We start from the raw sequence: 25,403 nt of genomic DNA, 5'->3' as shown, positions 1-25,403 counted from the left end.
TTGGATGCAACTCAGCATTCTTTGTCCTCCAAACACGACGAGTTGAGTTTTTACCAAAAAGTTCTATTTTGGTTTCATCTGACCATATGACATTCTCCCAATCCTCTTCTGGATCATCCAAATGCACTCTAGCAATCTTCAGACAGGCCTGGACATGTACTGGCTTAAGCAGGGGGACACGTCTGGCACTGCAGGATTTGAGTCCCTGGCGGCGTAGTGTGTTACTGATGGTAGGCTTTGTTACTTTGGTCCCAGCTCTCTGCAGGTCATTCACTAGGTCCCCCCGTGTGGTTCTGGGATTTTTGCTCACCGTTCTTGTGATCATTTTGACCCCACGGGGTGAGATCTTGCGTGGAGCCCCAGATCGAGGGAGATTATCAGTGGTCTTGTATGTCTTCCATTTCCTAATAATTGCTCCCACAGTTGATTTCTTCAAACCAAGCTGCTTACCTATTGCAGATTCAGTCTTCCCAGCCTGGTGCAGGTCTACAATTTTGTTTCTGGTGTCCTTTGACAGCTCTTTGGTCTTGGCCATAGTGGAGTTTGGAGTGTGACTGTTTGAGGTTGTGGACAGGTGTCTTTTATACTGATAACAAGTTCAAACAGGTGCCATTAATACAGGTAACGAGTGGAGGACAGAGGAGCCTCTTAAAGAAGAAGTTACAGGTCTGTGAGAGCCAGAAATCTTGCTTGTTTGTAGGTGACCAAATACTTATTTTCCACCATAATTTGCAAATAAATTCATAAAAAATCCTACAATGTGATTTTCTGGATATTCTTTTCTCAATTTGTCTGTCATAGTTGACGTGTACCTATGATGAAAATTACAGGCCTCTCTCATCTTTTTAAGTGGGAGAACTTGCACAGTTGGTGGCTGACTAAATACTTTTTTTCCCCACTGTAGCTTTTAATAGTTTGTAGCTCAAACCATTAGGATCTACAGACGATTTTGTAAAAAGACCCGGCCCCGGGCCCCTTCGGGATCCGCCCTGTCTCATAAACACTCCTCTAGCTCAGGCCCCGTTAATCACAGACCAATGTTACAGCCAAGTCTGTAGCTCAAACACACAATGTTTAAAAGAGGTTAGAGGTTCAAATCGTGGTGGGACTCATTGGGTACAGATAAAGTTACAGATATACTTACATGGTATTTTAATTATAATGTCTTGTTTTAATTGCATGTTACTATATGTGTAGCATGTTGGTTGCGTAAGTATTCATAGAATAACCAAGGTCAACTCAGTTTAAAGTGTTAACAAAGTGCTTCCTGTTACTGTTATTTCCTCCTATAAGATACCGCAGTGTTTCATCAACTACCATGAGATTGCACGTTGTCATTACTGGACAAAGATGCACAAAGACAAACGAGGAAACGCATTCAAATTGGCGAGACGGGGAAAACAGCAGACTACCAATTTATTCCATCCATTCAGCATCAATTCCATCTAGTCCTATTTTTCTCTCCATTTTCTCTCCTTCCATCTCTGCACTTTCCCCTGAGTAGTCCATCACTGTGGAAATTGTTCCAATGAAAATTAAAAGGGGTGTTTTCAATAGAACACAATTGATGTTAAATTGCATATAGCTCCTGATATGAATATAATACTTCCTGGTCAGCTGGCAGTGTCTCTCTCATCTCTGTTTTAAATCTGTTTGGAGGAACACTCTATTGGCCCTAATTAATGAGATACACACCTGGTTATCCAAAATATTACTCCTAAATGGGACTGATAGACCCGATATGAAATATATACGATCCAGCGGCAAGGCACACACACGGTTGCATGTACACACACACACTCCCAGTTAAATGATTTGAAGACTTTAGACGGTTTTTCATATTCTTTCCCCCCCTAACTGACACTTTATCTGCATACTGGCATCTCTGCAGATTGAACACTCAGCCAAGGCAAGACAGCCTCTCTCTCCCCATTGTCACTTCTCATTTAAGCCCCAGTCTGATGCCCCTTACTGGGCTTATGCCAATAATATTCTCCACTACCCTCCTCTGGATCCTTATCAAACACCCAGCTTCTACCTACCTCTGATGGAAAAGGAGAACTTCATGTCTGTGACACTCATTTGTCAATTAGTAGCCCCCTCTCCTTGTTGACATACGGGGACTTGAAAGACAGAACGCCGCCTGTGACGAATTAAGAGAGACAGATGAGTGAGGCGCGTGGCGGAGTAATACCATAATGTGCTTTAGATATGAATATAAAACGACATGGATGACAGGCCATACAAGGTTTTATTTCATTTCTTAGTTGAAACCGGGGGTCCCCTCCCTACCTTGTCTTCTTTGTTCTGTTTTCATCAGACTACTTACATCTCATTTTGACAGGCCGGGCGACATTTAGAGCACTTTGGTGCAAGTTAGCATACTTGATTTGCCATTAAAATGCAAAACGGCTGCCATGGCTGATGTACCTTAGCAGCCTTAGCAGCCTTATAGTCTACACACTCAGGTGGAGGAGGGTTCTTCTGCAATGCAAAATCTTCATGTGGGCTCATCTCTCTCTACAGCTTTGGGTAGGTAGGGGGGGTATAATATAAATGGTGGGCCCATTGTATTTCAACTGAAAAGCCTAATCCTCAGGGTCCAGCTGCTACAGATGACTCTCATGAGTATATTTCTATGGGAACAGCAGCATTGGTTCATTGCTAAATCATTGCCGCCACTCCAAAAAATATGATTTAATTGTATTTATTTTGTGTATATATATATATATATATATATACACACACACACACACACACACACACAGTACCAGTCAAGAGTTTGGACACACCTACTCATATTTTTACTATTTTCTTCATTGTAGAATAAATATAAATATAAAATAACACATATGGAATCATGTAGTAACCAAAAAAGTGTTAAACCAATCAAAATATATTTTAGATTTTAGATTCTTCAAAGTAGCCACCCTTTGCCTTGACAGCTTTGCACACTCTTTGCATTCTCTCAACCAGCTTCACCTGGAATGCTTTTCCAATAGTCTTGAAGGAGTTCCCACATACAGTGGGGAAAAAAAGTATTTAGTCAGCCACCAATTGTGCAAGTTCTCCCACTTAAAAAGATGAGAGAGGCCTGTAATTTTCATCATAGGTACACGTCAACTATGACGGACAAAATGAGGGAAAAAAATCCAGAAAATCACATTGTAGGATTTTTAATGAATTTATTTGCAAATTATGGTGGAAAATAAGTATTTGGTCAATAACAAAAGTTTCTCAATACTTTGTTATATACCCTTTGTTGGCAATGACACAGGTCAAACGTTTTCTGTAAGTCTTCACAAGGTTTTCACACACTGTTGCTGGTATTTTGGCCCATTCCTTCATGCAGATCTCCTCTAGAGCAGTGATGTTTTGGGGCTGTCGCTGGGCAACACAGACTTTCAACTCCCTCCAAAGATTTTCTATGGGGTTGAGATCTGGAGACTGGCTAGGCCACTCCAGGACCTTGAAATGCTTCTTACGAAGCCACTCCTTCGTTACCCGGGTGGTGTGTTTGGGATCATTGTCATGCTGAAAGACCCAGCCACGTTTCATCTTCAATGCCCTTGCTGATGGAAGGAGGTTTTCACTCAAAATCTCACGATACATGGCCCCATTCATTCTTTCCTTTACACGGATCAGTCGTCCTGGTCCCTTTGCAGAAAAACAGCCCCAAAGCATGATGTTTCCACCCCCATGCTTCACAGTAGGTATGGTGTTCTTTGGATGCAACTCAGCATTCTTTGTCCTCCAAACACGACGAGTTGAGTTTTTACCAAAAAAGTTATATTTTGGTTTCATCTGACCATATGACATTCTCCCCAATCCTCTTCTGGATCATCCAAATGCACTCTAGCAAACTTCAGACGGGCCTGGACATGTACTGGCTTAAGCAGGGGGACACGTCTGGCACTGCAGGATTTGAGTCCCTGGCGGCGTAGTGTGTTACTGATGGTAGGCTTTGTTACTTTGGTCCCAGCTCTCTGCAGATCATTCACTAGGTCCCCCCGTGTGGTTCTGGGATTTTTTTTTCTTGTGATCATTTTGGAGCCCCAGATAGAGGGAGATTATCAGTGGTCTTGTATGTCTTCCATTTCCTAATAATTGCTCCCACAGTTGATTTCTTCAAACCAAGCTGCTTACCTATTGCAGATTCAGTCTTCCCAGCCTGGTGCAGGTCTACAATTTTGTTTCTGGTGTCCTTTGACAGCTCTTTGGTCTTGGCCATAGTGGAGTTTGGAGTGTGACTGTTTGAGGTTGTGGACAGGTGTCTTTTATACTGATAACAAGTTCAAACAGGTGCCATTAATACAGGTAATGAGTGGAGGACAGAGGAGCCTCTTAAAGAAGAAGTTACAGGTCTGTGAGAGCCAGAAATCTTGCTTGTTTGTAGGTGACCAAATACTTATTTTCCACCATAATTTGCAAATAAATTCATTAAAAATCCTACAATGTGATTTTCTGGATTATTTTTTCTCAATTTGTCTGTCATAGTTGACGTGTACCTATGATGAAAATTACAGGCCTCTCTCATCTTTTTAAGTGGGAGAACTTGCACAATTGGTGGCTGACTAAATACTTTTTTTCCCCACTGTATGCTGAGCACTTGTTGGCTGCTTTTCCTTCACTCTACAGTCCAACTCATCCCAAATCTCAATTGGGTTGAGGTCGGGTGATTGTGGAGGCCAGGTCATCTGATGCAGCACTCCATCACTCTCCTTCTTGGTCAAATAGCCCTTACACAGCCTGAAAGGTGTGTTGGACCATTGTCCTGTTGAAAAACAAATGATAGTCCCACTAAGTGCAAACCAGATGGGATGGTGTACCGTTGCAGAATGCTGTGGTAGCCATGCTGGTTAAGTGTGCCTTGAATAAGTGTGCCTTGAATTATAAATAAATCACAGACAGTGTCACCAGCAAAGCACCTCCACACCATCACACCTTCTCCTCCATGCTTCACGGTGGGAACCACACATGCAGAGATTATCCGTTCACCTACTCTGCGTCTCACAAAGACACAGCGGTTGGAACCAAAATTCTCAAATTTGGACTCCAGACCAAAGGACAGATTTCCACTGGTTTAAATGTCCATTACTCGTGTTTCTTGGCCCAAGCAAGTCTCTTCTTCTTATTGGTGTCCTTTAGTAGTGGTTTCTTTGCAGCAATTCGACCATGAAGGCCTGATTCACACAGTCTCCTCTGAACAGTTGATGTTGAGATGTGTCTGTTACTTGAACTCTTTGAAGCATTGATTTGGGCTGCAATTTCTGAGGCTGATAACTCTAATGAACTTATCCTCTGCAGCAGAGGTAACTCTGGATCTTCCTTTCCTGTGGCGGTCCTGATGAGAGCCAGTTTCATCATAGCGCTTGATGGTTTTTGCGACTACACTTGAAGAAACGTTCAAAGTTCTTGAAATTTTCCGGATTGACTGACCTTCATGTCTTAAAGTAATGATGGACTGTGCTTATTTGAGCTGTTCTTGCCATAATATGGACTTGGTCTTTTACCAAATAGGGCTTCTGTATACCAACCCTACCTTGTCACAACACAACTGATTGTCTCAAACGCATTAAGAAGGAAAGAAATTCCACACCTGTTAATTGAAAAGCATTCCAGGTGACTACCTCATGAAGCTGGTTGAGAGAATGCCAAGAGTGTGCAAAATTGTCATCAAAGCAAAGGGTGGCTACTTTGAAGAATCTCAAATATAAAATATATTTTGATTTGTTTAACACCTTTTTGGTTACTACATGATTCCATATGTGTTATTTCATAGTTTTGATGTCTTCACTATTATTCTACAATGTAGAAAATAGTACAAATAAAGAAAAACCCTGGAATGAGTAGGTGTGTCCAAACTTTTGACTGGTACTGTATATTTCTGCCGAGACGCGCTTGGTTTAGAGAACAGCGGTTATGTGAGTAACCTCCGATATCTGCTAAATGTGGGTTGTGACAAACAGAGCGGTTTCTGTTTTCTTCCTACAAATGTGGCTCTAACTTTTGAACGGTTGGAGCTATAAGCTATTATGACCCAATGACTCACTTTGAGCTATAAGCTATTATGACTGCAATGCTCACAAGCTGCGAAGGACTCGTTAGAACAGAGTGGACAAGACCAGGCACCAAATCAGACTGGGGAAAAATAACATCATCATTGAAAGCAATGATGGTGTTCTTTTCTACACAGAAGATCATACAATTATTGCATGATGATCTTCTGAACTTCCCAATACCTTTCTGATGCATTTCAGTCACTTCAAACCATACTTCAGATTGAAATACTGTCACATTGATTTGTAGTAGACTGTCATAGCGCCAAATAAAAAAGTTAACATTGGCTGTTGATTACATCACCTTTTTTTTTACATGGTGGGGTCGTGAAAAAGTTTGGGAACCCCTGGGCTACAGGTTATAATGTTTTTAAAGGGAAGATTTTATTTCAGATGGTGTCAACATAATTACATTTTCATTCATTCTGCTTGTCCTGGTTAAAACAACACAGAGTCACTACTTTCTAGACTAATTTAGATGACTTTGACCATAGAGACCCCACTCAATAGGGCTATATCGTCAACTTCTGCACATACTAAGGAGCCACTTGCGGCAGAGTACCTGCATCATCAATAAAACAAGACGAGATGCCTTTAGTGAGTTTGATCTGTTTAGTACAGAGAGAAGATTACTATGATCACCACAACATACATTATACATCTGGACACTCCGACGCAGCAGTGTGGCTGATGAAACACTCCCCAAAGTTACCAGTCTCTATCACAATTATAACCCAGAAAAATATGAATATGTCATCAGAAGATAGGGATACATCACTGTATGTGTGTGTGTACATCTTTGGCATCCATCTTGATCTGAGTACCACTACAGTATAGGCCTACTGCACGTGATGAGACTGAACAGAATACACAGGCCCCTAATCCTCTCACTTGCAATCAGAAACAACAACACAGCCAAGTATTAAAGGATAAAAAATATATATTTTAGACGTAATGTGAAAATTGAAGCCGAGAGTGGTGTTGACAAGGAGGAAACCTGTCAAATGTCTCCTTACTAACACAACCGTGACTTGTTAGTCTCAATGACATTTTTTATCTGAAGAGGGAGGTGACTCTTGTCTGTTGCACTGAAACAATCACATAATGTTAGTATTTATTCTCCTCACGCCTCATAGCCACAGTAGCTCCTCACACCTCAGGTGTCAAATGTGATTTTACAACAGGTAACGGATTCAAGCACCTAAGACAGACACTAGTTCAAGCGATAACCGTCAGATAGAAGAGTGGTGTCCACACAGTGTTTTCCTCATCACCACACACACTGCACCCATCTGACCCAAAACTAAATGGACAACACAATAATATCCACCCCTGTCCTCCAACAACCACATCTGGCTCTGCGTCGCTAAGTCTCACTCTTTCAACACATCAATGAGGCAGCCTGACAGGTTGGTATGGGGAGAGGAGGTGTAGGTGTGACAGGCTGCTACACCAACTTTATTTCCTGGCATTAACTGCCCAGCCACTCACTCACACACACACACACACACACACACACACACACACACACACACACACACACACACACACACACACACACACAAACAAACCCACACTACTCAGTGACAGGTGCTGCCTCATTTTCATTGGCACTCATTGTCAAGTTAGTGGATGAGTGCTGTCAATTTGGCTGATGGAAATAAGCATATTAGCAGCAATCCTTCCTGGCACGGTCTCCCACACAGCTCTAGTAAGAATGGCATGGAGTAGTGCATCACACTGAAAGCAGTCCAGTCCATTCCGACTGTCTGACAAAGTGTCAGTCGTCAAGGCAGTTAGCACTTGGGCTACTTGGTGTCACCAAAATGGGGTCACAAATGTCAGCACACAGAGCGGTACCATGAAATGGATCTTGATAGGGGCGAGGAGACATCAAGCGCTTGTTTTGAAGTGATTCATAACAAGTAAAGGCGGTGGCCCAGAACGTTCATCTCATCAGGGACTGACCACGTGATTTACACACAGCTTTACGTCATTGGCCTCTTTATCCACGCTCATTTCATCACACAACGCAGGGACATCCAGTCCCTCTATTATATTAGGCCGTGTGACTGGGTTCCTTTGTCCTCAAGGGAGGTTCTTATGGGGATAACTAAATCCCAGAGTGGGAGAGAGAGAGAGGAGAGAGAGAGGAGAGAGAGAGGCTGTGCCAAGACTCAGTGCTCTACTTCTTGGTTCTTTTATCACCATCACCTCTGCATTGCTAATTGAATTTCACAGCTCCACCCAACCGTGGCCTCAGAGAGGAATCATATGATCTTCACAGCCTCCAATCATCACAGAGAAAGCTTTCATTAAAGGGTGGTCCATTTAAGCTATGCAATTTATATAATTTATCACTAGAACAGGGACAAGAGTTTTTCATGACAAAATGACCTGACCAGGAAAAGCTACTGAACGTACAGGAACCAGAGTTTTTGTTGGTCAGCTCATGTGGTCAGAAATGAGCTACAATACAAGTTTAGAGGGAATTTAAATGGTTTGTAGCCTAATCCAACAACTAATCCACAACGATCAATCAATCAATCAATCAATACTATCAGTCCCAAATGGCTTGGGTAACACTTAATTGCTTCTCCCCTTCTCCTCTGTCCAGACAATCCTTTGAAGTCCAGTAATGATATCTGACATTTAGATTCCTCTTTAACCAAATTAAATATTAATAATGAATTAGTAAATGTCAGAAATAAATATTTGATTCTGGACATCAAGTTCTTAATGTGACACGATCAAGGAACATAGGAACATAAATTATATTTTCTAAAAGCAACACAGGCCTGTTATAGTCAACTTCCATAAAGCCGTCTAACAGCTAACACGCTTCCATGTCCAGTGTTGAATATAGACATTTACTGTATATTAGAGCTATGCACATGGACAATATGTCTAGCTCCCGTAGCACCCATCTAGTGTATGAGGAATAAGTAGGGAAACAATAGCCTGGTTTCAGATTGGTTTGTGCCTTCTTCAAGGCTCTAAAGTGCGACCATTTGGGTCGCATATGCTCCCAAATATTTAGCTGTGGGACCTGTAGTTTATTTTTGGAGCACTGTACGACAATAAAACAAAAAAATCCCTCAGATAATATTTGTTGAAATGATTAGGCTTCGCTGTACCGTTGTTCCCGAGTGCTCTAGAAAAAATGGTCGCTGCCTAGAAAATTTCTCGGACTAGCCTATTATTCAAGCCATTATTGGAGGGTCAGCACAGCGCACAAACAAGGCAGAGAGAGAGGGAGAGGAGTTGGCAGCCCAAGATGGGACCACTGGGCACCAGAGCTATGGTGTGCGCATTTTTTACCTCTCAAAACATAGGCCTACTGCTAATAAAGTTGACAAAGCACTCGCTAGTTTAGCTAGCTAGCTAGCAACTGTGATGAATAGCTACAGTAGATGCAGCTATGTTGATTACAGAAACTGTGCAAAGCTGGTGGACATGGAAATGCGCCATTCTCCTGATTGGTGGGCCGGGCACCGCTTGTAATAGACTTGGCGCCCTCGTCTCCTCATTTTCAGCGCAACAGCCAATTTTCAACTATTACTACGGTCATTTCAATAAATCAATAACAAGCAATAAGTAGTTCAAAAAGAGGTAGCCTACCTTTGGCTGGCTTTCATGTTCCAGTAAATTAGTTTATGATACATTTTTCAACAGCGATTATTATCCAACATTTTATACAGTCAGGTTTCCATCCAATTGGCGACAGAACTTCATGCAAATATTCAAAAATCCGCATATGCGCATTTTCCCACCAGAGATGTGCTTCCATCAAAATTGACTTGTTGCCGATAAAAGCCTGTGCTTGATGACTAAGTGCACATAAAAATGACTTTCGCGGTTAAATTCCCATGTACCAAATAAAAAATACAAGTTAAATGGGTTTGCATCGTATTTTCAACTCTACTGATGGTTTTGTCAGCAAAATTGTTTTTGTTATATAGTGAATGTCGCGTTAACTGGTACTGGCACGTGCGCCCTAGTCAACAGCTCGCAGATACAGTGCGGGTATAGCCTACATGATGAGATTATACAAAAGAGAGAGATTATTTTTATTTGTCAAACGGCAGCGAAGCATCGATCATCATGTCACCAGAATAAGACCCTCTATATTTATTGAAAAGGAGCATCAAGCTCATCACCTTGCACTTTCACCACCCTGTGAAGTTCATCAATTTATTTAATCTGTAGTCCTGTAGGAGGACCACACAACATGTCATCGCGTGACTCCATGTTTACTCCAATATTTGCGCATAAAAGCATTTCCACAGCCATTTCTCGCATTATACATTTTAACGACCTTGATTTTTCAATATAATTTACTATTTTCTACATTGTAAAATATTAGTGAAGACATCAAAACTATGAAATAACACATATGGAATCATGTAGTAACCAAAAAAGTGCCTTTATGACAGCTTTGCACACTCTTGGCATTGTCTCAACCACCTTCACCTGGAATGCTTTTCCAACAGTTTTGAAAGAGTACCCACATACGCTGAGCACTTGTTGGCTGCTTTCCCTTCACTCTGCTGTCCGACTCATCCCAAACCATCTCAATTGAATTGAGGTCGGGGGATTGTGGAGGCCAGGTCATCTGATGAAGCACTCCATCACTCTCCTTCTAGGTAAAATAGCCCTTACACAGCCTGGAGGTGTGTTGGGTCATTGTCCTGTTGAAACCCAAATCAGATGGGATGGCGTATCGCTGCAGAATGCTGTGGTAGCCATGCTGGTTAAGTGTGCCTTGAATTCGAAAGAAATCACAGACAGTGTCAACAGCAAAGCACCCCCACACCATAACACCTCCTCCTCCATGCTTTACGGTGGGAACTACACATGCGGAGATCCTCCGTTCACCCACACCGCGTCTCACAAAGACACGGCGGTTGGAACCAAAAATCTCCAATTTGGACTCCAGACCAAAGGACAAATTTGCACTGGTCTAATGTCCACTGCTCATGTTTCTTGGCCCAAGCAGGTCTCTTCTTCTTATTGGTGTCCTTTAATAGTGGTTTCTTTGCAGCAATTCGACCATGACAGACTGATTCACACAGTCTCCTCTGAACAGTTGATGTTGAGATGTGTCTGTTACTTGAACTCCGTGAAGCATTTATTTGGGCTGCAATTTCTGATGCTGGTAACTCTAATGAACTTATCCTCTGCAGCAGAGGTAACTCTGGGTCTTCCATTCCTGTGGCGGTCCTCATGAGAGCCAGTTTCATCATAGCGCTTGATGGTTTTTGCGACTGCACTTGAAGAAACTTTCAAAGTTCTTGAAATTGTCCGTATTGACTCACCTTTATGTCTTAAAGTAATGACGGACTGTCGTTTCTCTTTGCTTATTTGAGCTGTTCTTGCCATAATATGGACTTGGTCTTTTACCAAATAGGGCTATCTTCTGTATACCCCCCTATCTTGTCACAACACAACTGATTGGCTCAAACGCATTAAGAAGTAAATAAATTCCACAAATTAACTTTTAAGAAAGCACACCTGTTAATAGAAATGCATTTCAGGTGACTACCTCATGAAGCTGGTTGAGAGAATGCCAAGAGTGTGCAAAGCTGTCATCAAGGTAAAGGGTGGCTATTTAAAGAATCTCAAATATAAAATATATTTTGATTTGTTTAACACTTTTTTGGTTACTTCATGATTCCATATGTGTTATTTCATAGTTTTGATGTCTTCACTATTATTCTACAATGTAAAAAATGTGTCCAAACTTTTGACTGGTAGTGTATATATTTTTTGCCTGCAAGACTTTGTGGAGTGTGGTGTCAAAAACACACAGGCTTTGTTTAAAGCCAGTGGCAGGTCATTGGTAAAAACAGAAAAGAGTAGAAGGCCTAGAGAGCTGCCCTGCGGTACACCACACCCAACATGTTTGACTTTAGAGAGGTTTCAATTAAAGAAAACCCTCTATTAGGTTGATAGCTCTGAATCCACGATATGCAGAGTTTGAAAAGCCATAAAACATATGTTCTCAACAACAGGTTAATAATAGCAAAGGCTTCACTGAAATCTAACAGTACAGCTCCCACAATCTTCTTATTATCAATTACTTTCAACCAATCATCAGTAATTTGTGTCAGTGCAGTACATGTTGAGTGCCCTTCTCTATTAGCATGCTGAAAGTCTGTTGTCAATTTGTCACAGAGAAATAGCATTGTCTTTGGTCAAACACCATTTTTTCCAACAGTTCGCTAAGAGCTGGCAGCAAGCTGGTGGGTATGCTGTTAGTACGAGTAAAGGCCACTTTACCACTCATGGCTAGCAGAATTTGAGATTCTGAGGACAAACACCATCCTCTAGACTCAGATTAAAGACATGACAGATAGGAGTGGCCATTGAGTCAGCTACCATCCTCAGTAGCTTTCCATCTAAGTTGACAGTGCTAGGAGGTTTGTCATTGAGCAATAACAATAATGTTTCCACCTCTCCCACACTAACCTTACAAAATGCTAAAAAACGTACAATGCTTTTCTTTCATTATTTGTTTTTTATGCATGAATACGATGTCTCACTGTTCGTTGTTGGCATTTCCTGCCTACATTTGCCTTCTTTGTCAATGAAGAATTCACTAAAATAATTGGCAACATCAAATGGTTTTGTGATGAATAAGCCATCTGATTCAATGAAAGATTAAGTTAAATTTGTCTCTCTGCCCATAATTGTGTTTTGTCCCATCATTCTTTATATCATTGATCTTGGCTTCATAATACACTTTCTTCTTCTTTTTGTTGAGTTTAGTCACATCATTTCTCAATTTGCAGTAAGTCAGCCAGTCAGGTGTGCAGCCAGACTTATAAGCCACTCCTTTTGCCCCATCTCTTTCAAATATACCGTTTTTCAATTCCTCATCAATCCATGGAGCCTTAACAGTCAATTTCTTAACAGGTGCATGTTTATCAATTATTGGAAGAAGCAATTTCATAAATTCCTCATGTGCAGCGTCTGGATGCTCCTTATTAATCACATCAGACCAATAAATATTTGTAACATCATCCACATAAGAGTCACAGCAAAATATTTTGTATGATCTCTTATACAATATTTTAGGCCCAGCTTTTGGAACGTTGACTTTCCTGGATATAGCCACTATATTGTGATCCCTGCATCCAATGGGTACAGATACATCTTTAGAACAACAGTATTAGTAAAAATGTGATCAATACATGTGGATGATCTTGTTCCTGTAGTGTTTGTAAAAACACTGGGGGTTGATTAATAACCTGAACCAGATTACAGGCACTAGTTACAGTGAGAAGCTTCCTCTTGAGTTGACAGCTTGATGAAACCCAGTCAATATTCAGGACCCCAAGAAAGTAGACCTTTCTGTTTACATCACATACAGCGCCTTGCAAAATTATTCATCCCCATTGGCATTTTTCCAATTTTGTTGCATTACAACCTGCAATTTAAATGGATTTTTAATTGGATTTCCTGTAATGGACATACACAAAATAGTCCAAATTGGTGAAGTGAAATGAAAAAAAGTACTTGTTTCAAAACATTTAAAAAAATAATAACGGAAAGTGGTGCGTGCATATGTATTCACCCCCTTTGCAATGAAGCCCCTAAATAAGATCTGGTGTAACCAAATACCTTCAGAAGTCACATAATTAGTTAAATAAAGTCCACCTGTGTACAATCTAAATGTCACATGATCTGTCACATGATCTCAGTATATATATATATATACACCTGTTCTGAAAGGCCCCAGTCTGCAACACCACCAAGCAAGGGGCACCACCAAGCAAGCAGCACCATGAAGACCAAGGAGCTCTCCAAAAAGGTCAGGGACAAAGTTGTGGAGAAGTACAGATCAGGGTTGGGTTATAAAAACATATCTGAAACTTTGAACATCCCACGGAGCACCATTAAATCCATTATTAAAAAATGGAAAGAATATGGCACCACAACAAACCTGCCAAGAGAGGGCCGCCCACCAAAACTCACGGACCAGGCAAGGAGGGCATTAATCAGAGAGGCAACAAAGAGACCAAAGATAACCCTGAAGGAGCTGCAAAGCTCTACAGCGGAGATTGGAGTATCTGTCCATAGGACCACTTTAAGCCGTACACTCCACAGAGCTGGGCTTTACGGAAGAGTGGCAAGAAAAAAGCCATTGCTTAAAGAAAAAAAAGAGAAAACACGTTTGGTGTTCGCCAAAAGGCATATGGGAGACTCCCCAAACATATTGAAGAAAGTACTCTGGTCAGATGAGACTAAAATTGAGCTTTTTGGCCATCAGGGAAAATGATACGTCTGGCGCAAACCCAACACCTCTCATCACCCCGAGAACACCATCCAAGCTTATAGAGACATACCCCAAGAGACTTGCAGAAGGTGGCTCTACAAAGTATTGACTTTGGGGGGTGAATAGGTATGCACACTCAAGTTTTCTGTTTTTTTTTGTCTTATTTCGTGTTTGTTTCACAATAAAAAATAGTTTGCATCTTCAAAGTGGTAGGCATGTTGTGTAAATCAAATTATACAAACCCCCAAAAAATCTATTTTAATTCCAGGTTGTAAGGCAACAAAATAGGAAAAATGCCAAGGGGGGTGAATACTTTTGCAAGCCACTGTACACTATCAAGCATTTCATACACATTATTTGAATACTGACTGTTAGCACTTGGTGGCCTATAGCAACAGCCCAAAATAATAGGCTTTAGATGAGGCAGGTGAACCTGCAACCACAGCACTTCAATAACACTTGACATGAGATCTTCTCTAAGCATTACAGGGATATGGCTCTGAATATATATAGCAACACCTCCCCCATAAGCATTTCTGTCTCTTCTATAGTTGTTATACCTTTTTATTGCTACTGCTGTATCATTAAAGGAATTATCCACGTGAGTCTCAGAAATGGCTAATATATGAATGTTATCTGATGTTATCAAGTTATTGATTTCATTAACCTTATTTCTAAGGCTACATATATTAATATGGGATTTCAGCCCTTTCCTGGGTAGCGTTTCAGAGATAGACTTAACTTGGAAAAGAACAAACAAAGCAAGAGAAAATAAAAAAACATTCAGCAGTCCATTAATCAGTTGGTGTGTGTAAGTGTGCGTGTGTGCTACGGGGTTGATGCTTCGAACCCATACGCTTGGGTTCGCATAAAAGGTTGGATGGAGACCTGGTTTCTGACATGAACTATTTGCAAGACTGACATCCCAGCTCATAAACGTATGCAAATAACTCAAAGATGCTACTCACAGTTTGTTGCACGCACAAAACAAATATTCGACAGCAAGGATCTTGATCCAGGAGGGGATTCTCTGCTGTTACTTCAAAGAAATAGTTTCAAAGGTATTGACAGTATTGATAAACCATCCCGAGGCTACTTCCAAATACCCCGGTATACCGCCCAAGCCTACTAAGATATATGAGTATGAGATCATTCATTATTCAAGATTAGGCTGATCGGAAATAATGTCATCAGCTTTTGAATGACAACATCAATCAACACATTTACTAAAACATTTAGCCTACTAATTGTTCTCTTATTGTTAACTGTGTAATAACAACCCAACATAGAAACACCCTATGACCAACCAGTCTAACACTATTACATCCATTGAAGAAGACTGCAGTTTACAAATTCTACCACATTGCCTTTGTTTCACATTCAAGGGGGGCAATCATGTCTGAAACACTCAGAGTTTGACACCCTCAGCGAATGAAAAGGCAGGCAAATCAAACTCCAGCCAAGCCAACGCTCGTTTTCCAATCGCTGCGGTTCATTAGGAATATTAATGCTCTGATAAGCACACATTTATTCACGAAACACTGGGCAGGGGCACGGGACTTAGCAATTATTAATGTGACAGGACTCGGGCACAAAGTGAATCAATTAAAGAAGAAGAATCCACATTTCCAGCACAGATAACTGCCTTAAGACGACTACAATTTTCGACGACGTGACAAAAAGAGCCCCCATTCAGAGGCCTTTCAAGGCCCTGACAGGTCAAGAAAGGGTTTTTGAAACAAAAGAACCTTCTAACCATCATCTCTCCTCTTTTAGTTGTCAGATCAATTTTGCCAGTCCTGCTGCTGAGATGACTGAGACAGCCCCCCCCCCCACTCCATCCCTCTGAACCAGCTGCCACAAGGTGATTCTTCAGGTCCTGTCAGAAGGGTCTTTTATTTTATTTGGCCCCTGCATTAACATGTCACATTTATTGATCAGGCCTTTTATCCGGCCACAGCTTGGTACCAGCCAACCCAGCTCTCTGCTGCTCTGATGAGTCTTACAAATGGCACCCTATTCCCTATATAGTGCACTATTTAGTAAATAGGGTGCCATTTGGGACACAGCCTGATGCTCTCACATGGTCTTTGATGTCCCTATGACATGCCAGACCACATAACACACATAATGTGAACATATTAAATTGCACGTAATGCAGATATGGCAAAGATGTTGTTCCTCTCACAGCTATGACAGATAGCTAACTCTACCAGCTCTCACAGTCTCACGTCAGAATTAGATCAATCCATGTTTCACAAACGTCAAATTTCATGAGAGGAGGAACTTAACATTGAAATAACTGATGAAACATGGTTGACCATATTTACAACTCAATTAAGCTCTACCAACTCAAGGTCTTGGTGAGAATTCTGTTGGAAGAATGTTATACGTTTCTTCATAACACCTAAACTGAAATCAAAACAGACTGGCTCCCAACACCCTTGGTGGAGAGAATGCGGGCTATCAAGGGCGGATCACTCTCATATCTTTTGGTCCTGCCCCGCTATTGAAACTTACTGGGGAGAAATAAAATCTAACATTGGAAAAATAATGGGTTTTGTCCTATTGGCAGTCAGTAAAAAAGCTATCACTAGGAAATGGCTATAAAAAGACCCCCCCACCGTGACACAATGGGTAGACATTGTTAAATAAATACACTATATGGAGCGTATGACCTTTGCTTTAAGAACACTTGAGGCCAGGAATACTGGGAAAAATGGGTTTCGTACTTGAAAATTGTCTAGTTCAAATATTATGTTACTGTAACTAATCTGATGTACGTATGATGTGTGCTGTACCTGCTAGACCGTTTTATTGTTTGTGTCTTCAATAAAAAGAAAGTACAAAATAAAATAAACATTTTGAAGTTGTTCCAAACATCAAATTTCGAAGTGTTTACAGTTAACTTTAACCATTAACTCCAAATTTTTAAGGTTAGGGTTAAGTTCAGGCTGATGCCCATCCGCCATCCCCATCCACAACGCCCAAGTAAAACCGAAACCTACCTTAAGGTAACAGCGCTCACTGTTGCCCCTAGCGGCCGGTTAACCACGCCATCTCCCGGCGTCATCAGACATGGATGGACATCGAATACTGACTTGTATCATGGGTGCCCTGGCTGAGCTAGCAATGATGAGTTGAATGTGCTAGTTTGATGCCAGCCAGGCGCAATGTAAATTCAAAAAGGAACATTCGAAAATCATGCTGCCTGGCACTAAAACTGAACCTTTTAGAAAGAAAGAAGTGAGGCATGTCTAAAGAGGGTCTTCATGGTCTCCAATGGGCACATTGGGATCTTTCCAACTAAGATACATCAGCCTATCTTAATCCATATAGGATATATAGGATATATTGACATATGGTGGCAACATGACTTTAAATAGTACAGGACATACACTGAACAAAAATATAAACCCAACATGTAAAGTGTTGGTCCCATGTTTCATGAGCTGAAATAAAAGATCACAGACATTTTCCATACGCACAAAAAGCTTATTTCTCTCAAATTTTGTGCACAAATTTGTTTACATCCCTGTTAGTGAGCATTTCTCTTTTGCCAAGATAATCCATCCACCTGACAGGAGTGGCATATCAAGAAGCTGATTAAACAGCATGATGATTACACAGGTGCACCTTGTGCTGGGGACAATAAAAGGCCACTTTAGAATGTGCAGTTTGTCACACAACACAATGCCACAGATGTCTCAGGTTTTTAGGGAGCATGTAACTGGCATGCTTAGTGCAGAAATGTCCACCAGAGCTGTTACCAGATAATTTTATGTTCATTTCTCTACCATGAGCCACCCCTCCAACATCGTTTTAGAGAATTTGGCAGTACATCCAACCGGCCTCACAACCGCAGACCACGTGTAACCACGCCAGTCCAGGACCTCCACATCCACCTGCAGGATCTTCTGACGAGGAGTATTTCTGTCTGTAATAAAGCCCTTATGTGGGAAAGAAACGTATTCTGATTGGTTGGGCCTGGCTCCCTAGTGGGTGGGCCTGGCTCCCAAGTGGGTGGGCCTATGCCCTCCCAGGCCCACCAATGGCTGCGCCCCTGCCCAGTCATGTGAAATCCATAGATTAGGGCCTAATGAATTTATTGAAATTGACTGATTTCCTTCCTGCATGCTGCATTTATATTTTTGTTCAGTATATATGCCTTATAATCATTCAGAATCATTTATAAAGACTTATTAATGAAGGGAATGATTACATAGTGGTATCTTCCTTAAAGATGCACTATGCAGAAATCGCTCCGCCATTTCCTGGTTGCTAAAATTCTAATAGTTTGCCTAATTTCTGTTTATGTGACAAAACAAGCAGTCATTGTGTAGATAATTATTGTACCATCTAAACCGCTGTGAAATATATTTTCCATAACCAAAAATATTGTATATTCAGCTGAAGCTGGTGTACAAAAACGAAAGTAAAAGTCGCAAAAAACGAAAATTCAGAATGGGAAGCATAGAAATAGCACACATAGAACAGATCTACCGCTTCTTAGACTTGCTTTCAACGGGAATGAAAGATCTATAACTCACATTTCTATGTGAATTTGGTCGGGTCACCCAAAAAGTTACATATTGTAGCTTTAATAAGAGATTTGACTTAACACAAAGCATCAGCCTCAAGGCAGCACTGTGTCCATGATAGTATTCACAACTCATCTCAGCTCATCTCCTACCTTAGCTGATTGAAGCTGAGATCTAGCCGTCTTGTCAAGAGTCCATATCTTTCTCCAAGGAACTCTGGGATGTCTTCACAGTCATGTCCAATATAGGAAACCTGTAGAACAACCACAGAGAGATACACAGTATGTAAATTAATGGATTACAGCAGGGAGAGACTGGAACCAGAAATCAGCCCGGGCATTTCTAACACACCATCCCATTTTTTTCCTTGAGGCCCCCATTATTAGTCAAATAATGATTATTGTGTGCAAAAAACAACAACATTTTCTACAGGCCCACTGGGCTAAATGTCACGATCGTCGTAAAGGAGAGTAGACCAAGGCGCAGCGTGTGAAACGAACATGACTTTATTTAATTAAAGTACTAAATACAAACAAAACACGACTCGTGAAGTCCACGGTTACACTGACCGAATAAGGAACAAAAACCCACAACCCCCAAGGGAAAACATACAGTTTAAATATGGCTCCCAATCAGAGACAACCAGCAAACAGCTGACACTCGTTGCCTCTGATTGGGAGTCACATCGTCAAACATAGAATCAAACAAACTAGAATACCCAACATAGAAAATGAACACACAGAATGAACACACCCTGGCTCAACATATAGAGTCCCAGAGCCAGGGTGTGACAGTACCCCCCCCTAAAGGCGCGGACTGCGACCGCGCCTCAACAAAACCCCAAACAGGGGAGGGCTGGGTGGGCATTCCTCCTCGGAGGCGGCTCCGGCTCCGGCCTTGACCACCACCCCTCCATAATTCCCCCGTAGCGCCCCTGGTCCGGTCTGACCCCGCTGGCTGGATCTGGACTGGACATTGACGGAGCGGATTGCTTACGCTCCGTTGTGGAGCTGCTGACCGGTCTTACCAGGCTGACGACTCGCCCCCCGGGCTTGGTGCGAGTAGCAGGAACGGGCTGAACCAGGCTGACGACTCGCACCCCTGGCTTGGTGCGAGTGGCAGGAACGGGCTGGACCAGGCTGACGACTCGCACCCCTGGCTTGGTGCGAGTGGCAGGAACGGGCTGGACCAGGCTGACGACACACACCGTAGGCTTGGTGCGTGGAGCAGGGACAGGCCGGGCTGGGCTGTCGACGCACACCGTAGGCTTGGTGCGTGGAGCAGGGACAGGCCGGACAGGACTGTCGACGCACACCGTAGGCTTGGTGCGTGGAGCAGGGACAGGCCGGGCTGGGCTGGCGACGCACACCGTAGGGTTTGGTGCGTGGAGCAGGAACAGGCCGGGCAGGGCTGTCGACGCACACCGTAGGCTTGGTGCGTGGAGCAGGGACAGGCCGGGCTGGGCTGGCGACGCACACCGTAGGTTTGGTGCGTGGAGCAGGGACAGGCCGGGCTGGGCTGTCGACGCACACCGTAGGTTTGGTGCGTGGAGCAGGGACAGGCCGGGCTGGGCTGGCGACGCACACCGTAGGTTTGATGCGTGGAGCAGGGACAGGCCGGGCTGGGCTGGCGACGCACACCGTAGGCTTGGTGCGTGGAGCAGGGACAGGCCGGACAGGGCTGGCGACGCACACCGTAGGTTTGGTGCGTGGAGCAGGAACAGGCCGGGCAGGGCTGGCGACGCACACCGTAGGCTTGGTGCGTGGAGCAGGAACAGGCCGGGCTGGGCTGGCGACGCACACCGTAGGTTTGGTGCGTGGAGCAGGGACAGGCCGGGCAGGGCTGGCGACGCACACCGTAGGTTTGATGCGTGGAGCAGGGACAGGCCGGGCTGGGCTGGCGACGCACACCGTAGGTTTGGTGCGTGGAGCAGGGACAGGCCGGACTGTACTGGGAACACACACCACTGGCTTTAAACGGGGATCCGGAACGGGCCGGACCGGACTGGCAATACACCTCAGTCCCTCTCGCCGTGCCTCTACGACTTCCTTCCCTCCTCTCGCCAATGGCTCCCGTAACCCGGTGGCCTTCTCTCCTCTTCTCCTATTTCGCCCTGTGGCAGCCTCCTGCTGCCCAGTCGCCCATGCCGTGTGCCCCCACCTAAAAAATTATTGGGGGTGCCTCTCGTCCGTCCGACGATGGCACTGCTGACGCCGCTGCTCCTCTCTCGCCAGGGCCTTGATCCTACCCCAAGGTCCCTTGCCCCCGAGCATGTCCTCCCAGGACCACACTTTGCCCACCTGGGCCATCGCCAGCCTCTCCATCTCCTTTCCTGGCGCTTCCTCCCATGACCAGGCTGCCTGCTCCTGGACACGCTGCTTGGTCCTTGTACGGTGGGTTTTTCTGTCACGATCGTCTAATGAGGAGGACCAAGGCGCAGCGTGTGAAACGAACATGACTTTATTTAATTAAAGTACTAAATACAAACAAAACACGACTCGTGAAGTCCACGGTTACACTGACCGAATAAGGAACAAAAACCCACAACCCCCAAGGGAAAACATACAGTTTAAATATGGCTCCCAATCAGAGACAACCAGCAAACAGCTGACACTCGTTGCCTCTGATTGGGAGTCACATCGTCAAACATAGAATCAAACAAACTAGAATACCCAACATAGAAAATGAACACACAGAATGAACACACCCTGGCTCAACATATAGAGTCCCAGAGCCAGGGTGTGACACTAAAGATGGACAACCCCATCTGGCATCTGCCCAAACTGCCCTGTGGCCAGTCCGTTTCTGGGTTAAAGTGAGTAAGAGTAGCCTAAATAGCCTATGGTGGAGTGCATGTGTGTTTAAGCTTATGGAGCACAGTAGGTGGTGTATAGTGAGTGGTTTACCTTGTTTGTGACCTGAGGTAGGGTTGGTAGGTTTATCCAGACTTTCATACCGTCGTACAGTTTCTGTACCATACCAGGGTATACAGTATTTCCGAATATGCACACAAGGGGTGCTATTTGACGCACAAAACAATTTAGGCAACAGGGATCTTAATTCAGGAAGGGATTGAATGTATCTGCTGTAACCAAGAAGCTTCATCTTGACATCTATCCACTTAGCTAGCAAGTAAGCAAACCAAATGCATAGCTGGAGTCCTGAGCTGTATTTATTTGACACATCTTAGATTTCTTCTAGTTATACTTAACTTATAGCTAGTTATAAGCAGTGGTGTAGCATGCACCCCCGCAGCCCCCACCACCAAAAAAAGTAATTAATAATAATAATCATACTGTCTGTATTTTGAAATAACCTGGTATACGGTATATCGCCCAAGCCTAACCTGAGGACTTGTGAAACATGTGACACGAACAACCACGCGTTCTCCATCAGATACGCATCCAATAATATTAGACAGTGAATGTCTTTTCATCCATTTGATGGCTAGGTCAATGTGAGAGACCTTGGTAAGTTACATTGTCACTTTCATTTAAACATGCTCTGTAACATTTCAAGTGCAGGTGTAGGATATTGATTGACTCTGTACATACACACCTGCCCTGTGTACACAACGGTGTTCAGATTCAACACATTGATAAAACTCTGAGTAGGTTATAAAGCCATGTCTGTGCAGCTGCTGTGACGCGATTTCATTATTTTTAAATGTAGTTTGCATTATACCCGCCAAACCACTACAGTTCCGCAGGAGTTCTCTTTATTTGTGTCACATGACAGTAGCATGGCAAATTGTAGCCCTTCTCATGACTCCACGTCCATTTTGATTAGCTGAGGGGACACTAAGAAGCTGAACCGAAGCTCATTCTAAACATTGATATGCCTCGTTTGCGATATGGTTTTGGAAACATTTGGAACATAACCTTCATATCAGCAAGAAATAATTTTCAAAAAACAAAAGGTTAAATTACTACACACCTTTATAGGGTTAGGGTTAAGCCTTCCGCATGCTTCGGTTCGGCTGGTGCCTAGCCAAATCTCGGCTAAGCAAACCGAACGTGTGCTCACATACTCCCTTAAAAGACCTTCGCTTGAAAAACGAGAAAAAAGCGGGAATAGTACTGTTTGTCCATCTTGAGATGCCGTAGCCAGTATACACTTCCTCAAAATAGTCTGAATTAATCTAAGATAACTCAAGAAATCTGTCATTAATTTTGACGTTTTTGTAGAGGAGATCTTAGTCACACAATTTTACATTCACTAAGATGTTTGGTGCAGTATTTGTCAAAGTGAAAAAATGTGAATTAAAAAGATTTGTCTTTTGCTGAATGGCAACAAACACTTCATTGAAAAATCCCTACTGTTGACCAATCAAAAATCAAGGGCCGTAGACTTCGGCCTCTGAATTTCAGCTTGCCTCGTTAATTTTCCTGGTGTGCACGAACAGCCTTTAGGCAGAGTTCGAATTATACCGTGACATTTGGGGGGGTTCTCTATTTTTTCACTGTACGAAATTGTTTGATGGGCCTAATAGTAAAGACATCTAATTAACAAATGTATTACCTTCCGAGTGGCGCAGCGGTCTAAGGCACTGCAGCGGTCTAAGGCACTGCAACCCAGGTTCGATCCCAGGCTGTGTCGCAGCCGGCCGCGACTGGGAGAACCATGAGGCGGCGCACAACTGGCCTAGCGTCGTCTGGGTTAGGGGAGGATTTGGCCGGCCGGGATGTCCTTGTCCCATCACGCTCTAGCGACTCCTTGTGGCGGGCTGGGCGCATGCACGCTGACTTGGGTCGCCAGCTGTACGGTGTTTCCTCCGACACATTGGTGCGGCTGGCTTCCGGGTTAAGCGAGCAGTGTGGCTTGGCGCGGTCATGTTTCGGAAGACACATGGCTCTCGACCTTCGCCTCTCCCGAGTCCGTACGGGAGTTGCAGCAATGGGACAAGACCGTAACTACCAATTGGATATCACGAAAAAAGGGGTAACAAAACAAAGAATGACCTTTTAATGTGGCATGAACACAATCAGTCATGATGTTTATCTGATTGTCAAACAAATCACTTCAAAAAGTAGACTACCTGCACATGTTCATCCACTTCAAAATAATTCCAGCATCCAAACAGTGCAGGATGACATGAAATTAAAATTGTTTAAACCATGACACTAAGGTGGGAGTGTTTGTTTCATTTGGAATAAGCTTTGATTTCCATATTTACCACTGTAGCAGTAGGCTACAAATTGCATTTTAAACAAATAGGTATATGGTTAAATTAGCATTATTTAGAGACCCCCCCAAAGTTAGCCTTTTGTTGCATTTAGGGGGGCTCATCTCTCATCTCCCCCCCATGGGGTTAGGGTTCCCACACGTCATATTTCCATGTTACAGAGCTTGTTTATGGAAGACAGTCGGAAGAGGGGGTGAGGGGGTGTGGTATATGGCCAATATACCATGGCTAAGGGCTGTTCTTAAGCATGACACAACGCTGAGTGCCTGGATTCAGCCCTTAGCCGTGGTATATTGGCCATATACCACAAACCAGAGAGGTGCCTTATTGCTATTATAAACTGGTTACCAATGTAATTAGACCAGTAAAAATAAATGTTTTGTCATACCCGTGGTATATGGTCTGATATGCCATGGCTGTCAGCCCATCAGCATTCAGAGCTCGAACCACACAGTTTATATTTAGCTATATAGCATACACATGTGTGTAACAGAAGGACACCAAAAACTGTTAAACCAGTGTACGTGTATATTTAGCATTTGTGAAATGATTTTGATGTGATATGAAAGTAGAGGGCTTAACGTTTCTAGAACCGTACCGCATTTGAGAATCGATTTACGTTTAGATTAAGTATTTGGCTGTTTTGGCTGCCAGACAGATTGCCTCTGATCATAACATAAGGTCCTTGGACGTTAAGGGTAGGCTCGCAGTGGGCTACATTATTGGGCTAGGCATAACCGAGGCAATGCAGCATAGCCTACCAAAAAAACACGCAAAACACAAAAGCGACATACACTGACAACAATCCGACTGTATGGCTTACTATTCGTTTATAATAGCACATACAAGAGACATGAAAACTATATGTTTGAAATAGTTCACACTTACTTGAGTTCCATTCATTGACACCATAGAGTCGCTGCATGCCATAACTCTATATGATGATGACAGTTCAGTGACTAAAGGCTACCTCTGTGGAATAACTATCGGAATAGAACTAGCACAGGTCGTCTTGTTTAAAATAAAATAAAAACAACTTTACTTTCATTAGTTTTCCAAAATGTCACTATTTTGGTTGGTTATTTGCACTACTTGACGTGTCTAATTTACTACTTCCGCATGCTTCCTCCGAATCAGCAGACCCAATGCGGAAACCCGCTAATACTTAAATTATGGGCCGTCAGTAATTACCACAGTCACAAAGTCATAATTATGTCTAAACCCTGCCTTTTTGTACAATTTCTCTTCTAACACTAACCCTAACCACACTGCTAACCTTATGACTAACCGTAACCTTAAATTTAGACCAAAAAGCAAATGTTTGTTTTCATTAATTT

At 42.9% G+C, this 25,403-nt stretch overlaps 1 protein-coding gene across 1 annotated transcript in view; it reads right to left on the bottom strand.

Annotated features, from left to right (window-relative positions):
• LOC121574311 (leucine-rich melanocyte differentiation-associated protein-like) overlaps positions 1-25,193 on the bottom strand; it is a 383,827-nt gene extending 358,634 nt beyond the window's left edge. Inside the window, exons 1-2 of the mRNA XM_041886926.2 lie at positions 24,955-25,193; positions 19,034-19,134 (exon numbers count right to left, since the gene is read on the bottom strand). Coding sequence (XP_041742860.1) covers positions 19,034-19,134; positions 24,955-24,996 — 143 coding nt within the window. The 5' untranslated portion in view covers positions 24,997-25,193. The remainder of the gene's footprint in view (positions 1-19,033; positions 19,135-24,954) is intronic.
• Between the last annotated feature and the right edge of the window lie 210 nt (positions 25,194-25,403).

This window comes from Coregonus clupeaformis, chromosome 1, assembly GCF_020615455.1.
Source record: "Coregonus clupeaformis isolate EN_2021a chromosome 1, ASM2061545v1, whole genome shotgun sequence".
NCBI classification, from domain to species: Eukaryota; Metazoa; Chordata; class Actinopteri; order Salmoniformes; family Salmonidae; genus Coregonus; species Coregonus clupeaformis.
The sequence above is the reverse complement of the archived record's forward strand: the minus strand, read 5'-3'. Positions and strand labels throughout refer to the sequence as shown.